Below are 12,261 nucleotides of genomic sequence, written 5' to 3' on the forward strand. Positions count from 1 at the left end.
TTAACAAAACGTTTTTGACGATTTCCAAGATCCTCTTTTTACCTTTTAACTTGCTAAAACAACTTTTTAACGACAGTCGATAAAAAAATCTATACATTTAACTTAGGAATGCCAGAATTTTACGGCTTTTACGAAGGAAAACACTAAAAAAAAAAATATTACAGGTTTGTAAAATCCGTAAAATTGTAATTTTTGTAAAATCCAGACGTTTGACAACCCTAATTATATGGAAAGATTTCGAGTATTTCAGATTTAAAATACTTAGTATTTTAAAACTAAACATTTTAAAATAGTTAAAAAAAATTTTTAACTTTCTTACATAGGTAATCGTATTATTGTTCATCATATTTTATATTACAATTTTTATCATAAGATAAATTCAAATAATAAAAAACTTATTTAAATCGATAGCTTTTAAAAGAAAGTTAAATTAAAGTTTCCGAAATTTTAATAACCTTTTATTGAAAAATTGGTTGGCTCGCTAATTTCCGTCAAATATAATGCTACTTTTATTTAAATACTTGGTGTAGTTAAGGCAATTTACAAATTATTCAAATTTATTTATTTGAAATTGGCATGATTTTATAGGCGTATTATGTCCAAACAAAAGCTTTAGATGTTATATTTTTTTTAGCTTCAGGTTTTCTTAATATTTGAAGAATTTTTCTCTTTTTTATATAATTTTCTAATCCTTTTTACTACCCCTAATTGTGAATACAAAGAATACCATTTTGGAGCCTTTAAATCACTTTCGCTCATCGGCGTTAATATGAATTTAGTTAAAATCTTTTGAAAAAGTGCCTTAATTTACTATAGATCCTAGTTCTAATTGTTTTTGACCTATTAGCTTTATATAGTTGTCAAAATACAATATTTCTATCAATTTTTACAAAAAATACAAGAATTCCGACCAAAAAAGAACTTGCAATCAAGAAAAAGCGCCAATAAACCTTAAAAGTTTTTAATCTATGATGTTCATTTTACCTAAAAATCGTATTTATTTAAAATCTTATATGAATTTGGACAAGCGAATTAGGATTTTAGGAAGATTTAAAAAAAAAAAAAATCTACAGTCTATGTTTTTTCGCTTCAAACATTTATATTTTATGATACCGCAAAATTTATCATTTTATTTTTTCCGTCTTTTCATGATTCACAGACCTGATCATTTAACGGAAATATGTAGTAGTCAACAAAATATCATACAGACGCTATAGTATTTTAAAATTGCCTTAACTACACCGAGTAAGTAACAAAGACATTTAAGGGGCAGATCGATTTTTTTCAATTTACAAATATACATTAAATTTTTTTTTTTTTTTTTTTTTTTTTCTTTCTTTCTCTGTTTTAATATAATATAAGATTTTACAACTTCGTAATATAAAATTTCAATAAATAAAATAAGTAAAACAGATAGGGGCTCAAAGAAGATGAGGATGACAGTACGTTATCGCAATCTTTTCATAGAGCCCCTATAACAAGATTTCAAAAAAATATCGTAATATGTTAATGCGTAATAAAATTTCGATAAAATATCGTAATAAAACGCGTAATTCGCTAATAAAATTGATAAGCAACCAACAAAAGTAGAAATAAAACAAAAACAGATTTATGAGAAATTATTCAAAGTATGATTAACCAAAAACATTTCTTATATTTTAAAAATTTCTTTTTTTGTTAAAAACTTGAAGGAACTTAACGAATTTACCGTGCCTTTGAATCCTTTTTGAAAAGTATTCCATACTTTTGGACCTCGATATAGAATGCTGTACTCTGAATATTTGTTTATTATCCGAGGCAGTTTATATGTGTTGGACATATTCGCTCTAAGATTATAGCTATCATTTTTATTTATTTTAAACTTGTTATTAAAGCTTATAGGAGAGATATTGTGATTATAACGATACATAAAAATTAAATGCTGGTAGATATTAATTTCAAACACATTCATCATTTTCATATCTTTCATTAAGGGCTTAGCGTGTTCACGCCTATTTTTTGAGTAAATGATTCTGCAGGCATGTTTTTGTAGACTATAAATTTTTTTAATCTTTGCCGCTTGAGTACTTGCCCATGAAATGTTTGCATAGCTGATGAAGCTATGAATTAGCCCAAAGTAGATTAATTTAAGACTATTTTTATTGACGTAGGAGCGAACTCGATACATCAAACCTATTATTTTGGTGATTTTTGACTGGATATATATTATATGTGGAAGCCAGGATAATTTTTCATCAACAATGATTCCTAAGAATTTTATATTGGATTGCTTATTTACTAGTTTATCATTTAGAGATAGGTTAGGCAACTTGAGAGGAAGATTTTCTTCTTGTGTTTTTTTGTGAAATAGTATATACTTTGTTTTCTCAGCGTTAAGTGAGAGTTTGTTTGCCTTAAACCAGTTGTTTACTTTACACAGTTCAATATTCATGTCTGCATATAATTTCTTGATATCATTGTTGGTGAGAAATAAGTTTGTGTCATCTGCAAACATGACCGAGTTCATTTTTAAAGATGCATTACAAAAGTCATTTATATATATTAGAAAAAGAAGTGGACCAAGAATCGATCCTTGCGGGACTCCACATATGACATTTAATACTCCAGATTGGACATTATTTACATATTGTTTTCTGTTTGTAAGATAGCTTTTAATCCAATAATAACTTTTATTTATTATTCCGTAGTGCCTTAATTTATCTAATAGAATGCAATGGTCCACTGTATCGAATGCTTTTGATAAATCAAGAAACACTCCTAAAGTAAATTTATTATTTTCAAAACCATTAGTTATTTGATTTACTATTTCAATGATTGCATGCTCTGTAGAGAGATTTTTTTGAAAGCCAAACTGATTTGGGTAAAAAAAATTGTTTTTAATGAAGTAATCATAGATTCTATTATAAACTACACGTTCGAAGAGTTTTGAAAATACAGAAAGTATTGATATAGGCCTGTAGTTTGTAATGTCAGAATGATCATTACATTTGTATAATGGAATTACTTTTGCCAATTTAAGTACATCCGGAAATATCCCAGAATTTAATGAGAGCTTAAGTATATGAAACAGGGGTCTATTAAGACTGTGTTTGTTTGCAATAACTATATCACTAGATATCTCATCAAATCCTGGAGCCTTTTTTTTTTTTAAGGAGGCAAAGGCTGCCTCTAATTCTTCATAGCCTAATTCATAATCAAGCATGGTAACGTTATTCGTGTTTTTAAGATAGGTTTTAAAGGATACAGATGTTGGTACAATTTTATTTACAAGATTTGGACCAATATTTGTAAAATATTTATTGAATTCTTCTGAAATTAGTTTTTGACAAAATATATCGTTATTTTCAATAACAATTCGTTTAGGAAGAGAAGGTGAATTTAGTTTTTCTCTTCCCATTAAGAGATTAATGATGGACCATGTTTTTTTGCTATCAAATTTGCATTTGTTAATTTGATTACTGTAATATTTTTTTTTTGCATTTTTAATGAGATCTTGGTAAAAAAATTTATAATTTTTGTAATTTTTTTCATTATCATTGTTTCTATTTTTCAAAAATTTATTGTAAAGTTTTTGCTTTTTTTTTGAGCACTTTAATAACGATTTATCCATCCACGGATTAGCAATTGCTTTTGACTTAATTGTTATTATCTCTTTTGGACAGGTTTCATTAAAGTACTCCAAAAATGTACTTAAAAAGGCATTGTAAGCTTCATTAGTATCTTTACATTTATATACGTTGTTCCATGTTTCTTGTTTTAGTCTACTTGTTAATTTATTCGTGTTACTCAATTTTAAATTTCGTTTTTTTAAATGTATAATTTTTGAATGACAATCAGACATAGATTTAAAGTTTTTTATTTTTATGAATATCGGGAAATGATCGCTAATATCTGTCAAAAATATACCGGTTTCAAATGTCGTTTCTAAATAATTATTGATAAAAATATTGTCTATTGCTGTTGCAGAGGTTTTTGTTACTCGCGTTGGTTTATTAATAGTTGACAAGACATTAAATTTAAAAAGCATATCAAAAAAAGATTTTATTTTTGGAAATTTTGTGTTAGAAAGAGCATCAAGATTTATGTCACCAGTTATATATAATGTCTTATTTTCTTTATTTATTTTCATAATCGTATTTTTGATAAAAGTTTCGAAATTTTTTATTTTTCCACTCGGTGGACGATAAACACATCCAACTAAAATGTTTCGGTATTTTTTATTAATAATTTCAATGAAAAGGCTTTCATAATTATCATTTGAAAAGCATAGTATATTTTTTATCTTGAAAGCATATTTTTCTAAGACATAAATTCCTAATCCTCCTCCTTTTTTCCCATTTCCTCTTGATTGACTTATTAGTTTATAAAATGGTAATATATAATTAGAATTTAATTCAAGAGAACTTTCTGTATCATGCCAAGTCTCTGAAATAGATATGATGTCGAACGTGTAGTTTAAAATATTTAAAAATTCTTTAAGTTTATCAAAATTTTGCTGCATGCTTCTAATGTTTATGTGTAATACAGAAAATGAGCCATCATCTGCTATTACTTTAAATTCAAAAGGATCAATATACGGTGTGTTAATTAAGTTCATTTGAGTTTCTTGAAAAATATTTATATTTTCTTCTGATAGGTTATTTATAAAGTTGTCCTCAAAAAAGTCCAAATTTAAATTGTGAAAATCTAATTTCTGTGGAAAAAGCGCTGCCATTTTTTAAAAATGTATAATTTAAAAATATTTAATATAATTAAAAACGAAAATACTCAAAACGCTTACTCGTTTACGCATGTCGGAATAACATCTGTGTTGCGGGTGTTTTCTCGAAATTCGTGAACAATCAGTTTGTTGTAAACAACTTTTGCAAAATAGCCATTTTGACGATGTATCTTCGCCTGATCAAAAAGTTCCTTTCGAATTTTTCGCGTGGTAAAACTAAAATCTTCGTTTAGAAAGATATTAGTTCCTTTTAATTTTCTTGCTCTTTCCAAAATTGTTTTTTTGTCCTCGTAATCCCGGAGCTTCAAGACAATTGTTCGCTCTCGTTTATCATTAGCTACTCCCACTCGATGAGCCCGATCAATTATAATTTCTTTTTCAATACCAAGATTATCTTTAAATAGTTGCTTTACCTTTTTTTTTGTGATTTCCCAATTCTTTTCTTCATTATTTTCAACGACCCCGTCAATTCTTAAATTGTTTCTTCTGTTACGGTCTTCAATATCAACGCTTTTTAATTTTAACTCAATATTGTCAGAAGATATTTTACCCTGCATTTTTCGTACATTTGATAAATCGTCGTGAACTTTATTAATTTTTTCCTCAACTGCTCTAGCTTTATCGTTAAATACATCGCCAACAAAATTTAATCCAGATTTCATTTCGTCGAGTTCTCGCCGAACTTCTTTAAAACTAGATTGAAAGTTATCAAACCTCTCATTTATGTTCGATAATGCTTCATGAAAAAAAGACAAAATTGTTTCTTTTTGAATATTTAGTAGCTCTCTCATCATAGCAATCGAAACTAACTCTTCTGATTTAGACATATCAACTTTTATTTAACGAATTAAAAAAAATTTCAAAAAATATTTAACTGTAAGAAAACGCGTCTGTTCACCACGATGTTCGCCACGCAAAAAAAAAAAAAAAAAAAAAAAAAAAAAAAAAATATCTACGTAAATTTTAAATTTGTAAATTAAAAAAAAATTAATTATTGTAATTATTGTAAACATTGGTTAATAATTAATAATATTATAATATTATTTAATTATCTTCTTTTATGTTTTACGCAAATATAACATATACAATACGTTTCATTGCAAGTTTGATTTTTGATTTTTTGTTGTTGTTATTTTTGGTTTACTTTACCAGCTAACTTATTTTACCAAAATTATTAATAAATCTTTTAATATAAAAACATTATTAACTTATTTTATATTATAATATTTATTAATACGCAAATTTTATTTTTAACTTTCCTAACTTAAGATAAAAAGCAAGAATGTAAATAAAGAGTTTTTGAATAACAAAATTAAACTAATAAAATAATTTATTAAACGCATTGAACAATTTTAACTGGAGAATAATTGACGCCAACCAAAAATTAAAAAATTTTTTTTTTCAACTTTTGAATGAATGATCTTGCTTGTTAATGACGACACTTTTTTTTCACATTAAAAAATCGATCTTAATTCTTAATTGATTAACTTAATTCATTTCCTTGTCGCGCATACTAATTGCGTTTTTCACTAGTCTAGCGCAACAATTTAAATCTGAGACTGATTAAATTTTTTTTTTTACCATGATCTTAAAAACCTTTGGGAATTTTAAACCAATTGGGAAACCGCGTTATACGCGGCCCCATCAAGCTGGCTAACACTCTGTTGAGCACACTAACTACAGAGTTGGATATGTTTTTTTTTTTTTTACGATTGCTAAAAAAAATCAAGTTCTCCAGGAAGTGATGACAGAAGACTTGAAAAGTTGAAGGTTGTATGAGTCAGGAAAACACAAAGATGGAAGAGAGTTCCAAAGAGTAGAAATCCAGGAAATAAAAGTTTAAAAGAGCACAAGCCCTAGCCTCTCTACCTCCATCTAATGCATGATAAAATCTTTCAGTCACAGCAGTTAGCAAATCAGCCGTAGAGTGAGAGGATCAAAAACTGTATTGATTGTCTGACAGTAAGTTATTTGACTCAAGTTGGGATGTGAGAAATAAGTTGATCTCTCAAGACTAAAAAACCTTGCCTATAACAGAAAGAAGGCTGATCGGATGATAATAGAATATTCACCAGAGTTTTTGAAAATTAGAACAATAGATGCCATTTTCCATCAGGCAGGAAAACAAGACTCAGTCAAACACTTATTAAATGATTTATAGAGAATTGAAGAGAGTTCTGGAGAACAATTTTGTATGACTATAACAGGAATGTTGTCTGGACCACAAGTAAACAAGCTGTAGAAGAGTTTAATTGAGATATGACTAGAGCAACAGAAGCTGGAGTGATTTGAAAGTCTAGCAATGGGTTAACCTGTTTAATTGGAATTGGAGGAAGAGAATGGCCATCAGGTTCAATATTTGAATTTTAAGAAAAGTTCTTTGCAAATAGTTGTCTGTGGGACAATCCTTAAGAGAGGTAATAAGATCAGTCCCATGAATGAGAGTTGGAATGTTAGACCTACCCTTGTTAATCATGCATTGATTTCTTGCAATAATAAATAGCTGTTTGTTCTCAAAACAGTTGTTTTTTTTTGAAAAAGATGGAAAAAAATGATCACAATTAGATATAGCAGCTGCAAAAGAAAGTGAGAACCATGGAGTAGAATGAGGCTTGACTTGGAACTGATGAGAAGGAATAAAAACTTCCATTCCTGCCTGAATCCAAGAGGTTCTGTAAGAGGCGCATTTTCAGCGCAGAAATAAAAGACATCAGCCCAAGAACTGACATGAAGAAATTCACAAAAAGAATCCCAGTCAGCTTTAGGGCAGTAGTAAGTAGTGCGATAATAGGGGAGTTTGAAAAAGAAGTACGACAGAAAGGATTTGTAGAGATCATTTCATGGTCATAACCACTTAAGGGAGAAAAGAAGGAAACTGAACACAAGCTAGGGTCAGAAACAAGACATAAATTAAAGAATGTGAATGATTAGGGTTGTCAGGAAAGCAAGTCACAAAGTTAAGTATCTGAGTAAGAGATTAACAAATACAGAAGAAAAAACAGAAGTTATAGACTTTAGTGCCAGCAGGGTCAGTGGCATTAGAGCCAAGGCATTCAGTGTGATGAGCATTAAAGTCAACAATAACAACAATATTCGCAGAGGAGTAAAGAGCAAGGGTATGGTCAATTTGAACAGAAATTACATCTATTAGAGCGCAGTCTTGGAAGAAGGAAAGTGATGAAGAACAAAGAAAAAGGTGTAGAGTGAAGAGGTGCTAAGCTGAAGCACGAAAAAGAATGGTCAAAGGATTCAAACCTGATTTTGTAACAAATAGGTGAATTGATGCAGTAGCAGGGTGATTATGTTAACCATACACCGGACTTGACTTGGATTTTTATTGGTCTGTAAAATGCAACATCTAGTGACTGACATATATGAGTTGAATTTGTAGAATGGCATACAAACGCAATTTTATTTTCCAGTGATTAGTCTATAACTCTTTCGGTAAAATGACTAGCTAGATTATCACCTATAATTACAAATTTACCACTAGAAAGCTGTTAAGTGTATGGCAAAAAGGAGCTCTTAAACCAATCTGAAAATGTCTTCGCATCAAACCAACAAAATAATTTTTTTTTTTTTAATTTAAGTATCTTCACTTCCAACAAAGCTGCAAGCAACCACTGTTAGAGTTAATAGTTACTGGAAGAAAAAAGATGAATAAAGCAAGATAATGATTAACATACAACTTAAAAGATTGCAAATTATATGAATCAGAAAATAAGATGATAGGAACAAATTTTAAAGAACTGATGTTCGAAAAAAACTAGACAAATAAGACCTTTTAAGTTATATAGGAATAGTCACTGTAAAAGGCTGAGACTTGATTAATTGAAGAGTAACACATCAAAGAATAGAATCTGGAGTAAAAAAAGTGCACAATAAAGAGCATGATAAATAGATGCAACCTTAGCTGATGCTAATTTTGCAATCGGTTTGGTATATGGTTCCAAGAAAGATAAAAAGTAAGAGTTAATCCTATAAGACGAAGGGTAGATGACTCATCGAGTACATTCCCATTCATAAATATAGGAAGATCTAGATTATTGTTATAACAATTAGCTGAAAAAAATAGAGTTTTAAAGTTCACCAGCCACTGAGAGCCCCATGCTATATTTCAGAAGTGAGATCCTTTTCAAGCTCAAATGCCCCCTCCAAACAAAAGCGAGAGTGTTGGGATTTTATCAAGACAAGAATAAATGGTCATATCAGTGAACAATGCCACCTTAGGTATGAGATATTTTGGAAGATCCGTAATGTAAATTTGAAAAAGTATGGGATAGAACCTTGAGGAACCCCTGAAGTTACAATAGTCTTAAGGAGGTTACCTGATACACAGTAAGAAAAGTGCTTGTGGAGAAGACCAGCATGTTAAACTTTATCAAAGGCTTTAGAAATGTTGAGAGCAATAGCCCTAACCTCTCCATATATATCTAATGCATGATGAAACCTATTAATTATTACTGCTAACAAATCAGCTGTAGAACAAGAAGATCGAAATCTATTTTGATTATCAGAAAAAAGTTACTAGATTCAAAATGTCAGATTAAGCATTTGTTAATTAGAGACTTGAAAACCTTGCTTTCCAGCAGGCTGGAAAACAAGACTCTGATAAGCGCCTTGTTAAATAGTTTTGAAAGTTTAGTTGACAGCTCCGGAGAACACTTCTGCAAGACTATAAAAAGTATGTTGTTGTAGAATAGTCTAAGCAGAAATCACTTTAAATAGAGAAGCTGGAGTAATACGAATGTGATCATTAAAGTCACAAGCAACGATATTGGCTGAAGTGTAAACAGAAAGGGTTTGGTCAATTTGATTAGAAACAATATCAAAAAGAGTGTAATCTGGAGATAAAAAAGAGCAGTATAGAACAAATAGAAATGTGATAGAGTGAAGTAGTGCTAAAGGAAAGCACATAAAAGAATTGTCTGTGGATTCAAACCTAGTTTCCCGACACATGATTGAATTTTTATGAATGTAAGTGCCCAAGCCAAGCATGTGACTATTGGTTTATTTACAAATTTAAGGAAAATAACCATCAACTCTAAGATCACAAGATAAGACAACTGAACTCAAATTAGTCTCACAAAGAGCAAGTAGGTCTGGTGAACTTTGTAAGAGATTCAACAGAAGACTTTGTAAGAGACCCAGCAGAAGAAAAGTTGATTTAAAGATCATGAGTATTAGTGAATAATAGATTTAAACAACTTGGTGAAGACGATGTTTTTTTGCGTTTTATTGTTTTTGATACTCTAGTCGTTTCTTAAATTGCCTTAAGGACATGACTCAAAGCACAGGTAGTACTCAGTACACTATCTAGCAGTCTATGCAATAGCCTCGTTAGTAATAATAAACCGAAGCCGTAAAAAAGGGCTCTAAATGTGGCCTCGACAATGCACATTATAAAGCCAGCCTCAGAACCAGTTACCTAGTCATAAAAACAGAGACACAAGTAAAACCTATGCACTGAGTCAAGATGATCCAGTATTTAACATCTTAAACTGGAAACAATGTATTATAAATACATCTATGCTAGCCTAATAGAGGAGGAAGGGGTGCGAAGCTGGTCAATAGATAGAATCTGTTTACCCCTTAAATTTTTGCCTAGGAGGCTTTTTACAAGACAGTAGCCAAATGCATTTAATGTCTGCCCAAGATGAATTTTTTTATTAAGACACTATCTCTATTCTTTACTCAACCAAGCTCCAAAGCAGTTTTGGCATCTCTTAGACTTTGCCTAAAAAAGCATATCTAAGGATATTACAAAGCAGCAGGAGATGATACAGGTTGTACTGGGTTACATGTTACCAATAGCAGGATAGCCTTACCTGAATATATATATAAAAAAAAAATATATATATATATATATATATATATATATATATATATATATATATATATATATATATCTGTTATATCTTACACCTTTTAACCTACCCTCCATTCCATAAGTTTTGTAATTTGTAAACTGCATAAGGAGGCAGAATATTCACTGCTGCTGAACCACAAAACCTATCAGAAAAACTTGCCTTTGTACTGTCTTTATTTTGCTATGAATATTTTGTTTAGACATGTCTAAACGTTTAGACATGGTCTAAACAAACGTTTTACAACACCAGGATCATCTGTCACATTTGTTTCTTCAAAGTTAAAAATCTATGAGGCATCTAAAATATTTCCACTTTTGTCTTTTAATGAATGTTGTAAATTATTAAAATATTAATTAATTGAAGCTCTAGATACTTTCAAACAAACACTTTTAATATTTTTACATAATCGTCAACAAAGACTGCTTTTGTGGCGATGGAAAAATCCTATTGACCATTCATGTGTATGGAGGATTGTTTTTAATCACTGACTGTCTATGTTTCACAGTTTCATTTCTTCAAATTCATTTAAACTTGTTGGATGGCCAAATTTCTTGTTATGTAGCCCTCTCACATGCTTGTTTAAGTTACTCTTTTTATGCTATATAAATTAGAAGCTATTCTAATCAATAGTTCTTTGCTTTTTACATTTTGATGGCTTCCTGCAACATAGTAAGCATAGATTTGACTGTTAGGCTTTTTCTTTTTAACATTAAAAATAATAGAATAAGTATAACAAGCTGCATCGAAAATAATTAAGATTTTTAAGGTTTAAGCAAATATTTCACATTAAAATAAATAAATCTGAAAAAAATCTATTCATGACATTTTAATTTTAGTAAAATTTGTCTATATTTAAGAAATTCTAATATAAAAAAAAAAGACAACGAAACTCTTTTAACACTGAAAAGAGTGTTTTTGTCCAAAGTTACCCTACTGTAACCATATTTCATGTAACCAATATTTCATATAATTCAACCATATTTCATACAATACAAACCAATATTCATACAATACAACCATATTTCATACAATACAAACCAATATTTCATACAATACAACCATATTTCAATTAACCATATTTCACAGTAATATTGCATATAAGTTTAAAAAATTATCATCAATTTTTATTAAAAAAAAGGATTTAAAAAATAAAATTGACATTTATTTTTTTGATATTTTAGAAAACTTAGTACAGAATTATTTTCTTATATTTAATTGTTGTATTTAAGGATGCTCATACATCAGAGCTAGCTATAAGTGCCATTGGAGCTCTAGGTAAATTTTTTATGTAGTTTTTTATTTGTAGAAAGATTAAAAAGTTTTATAGCACATAAGAATTTTTGCTTAGTTGAAAAGAATTTTTTATGAAATAAATTTAACTTAGTTTCAAATGTGAATAAAGTTCTGTTTTCTTTTTAATTTGTTTCAGCTACATCAGCGGGAGAACATCTCTCTAATTATTTTAGTGTGATCATGGAACATTTAAAGGTAGTCATTTAAGATAATTTTCAAATGTATAAATATTTTATATATACTATAGCGGTGTCTACTATATTTAAGTTAATACTCTGTCTACCAAGTCTAATGTCCTAGACCCCTGCTTCACTTTTTTTCTGCACAGCAGCTTTACGGTTTATATTTTAAAGTCAAAGAGTTGAGAGAACATCTTGA

The 12,261-nt window shown here is 29.3% G+C and overlaps 1 protein-coding gene across 1 annotated transcript in view; it reads left to right on the forward strand.

The window, feature by feature from the left end:
* The window catches only part of LOC100201488 (importin-4), a 97,741-nt gene that overhangs the window by 46,415 nt on the left and 39,065 nt on the right, over positions 1-12,261 (forward strand). Inside the window, exons 20-21 of the mRNA XM_065820630.1 lie at positions 11,820-11,865; positions 12,020-12,078. Of these exons, the coding sequence (XP_065676702.1) occupies positions 11,820-11,865; positions 12,020-12,078 (105 nt within the window). The remainder of the gene's footprint in view (positions 1-11,819; positions 11,866-12,019; positions 12,079-12,261) is intronic.

The sequence above is a fragment of the Hydra vulgaris genome, chromosome 15, assembly GCF_038396675.1.
Source record: "Hydra vulgaris chromosome 15, alternate assembly HydraT2T_AEP".
In the NCBI taxonomy this organism is placed as follows: Eukaryota; Metazoa; Cnidaria; class Hydrozoa; order Anthoathecata; family Hydridae; genus Hydra; species Hydra vulgaris.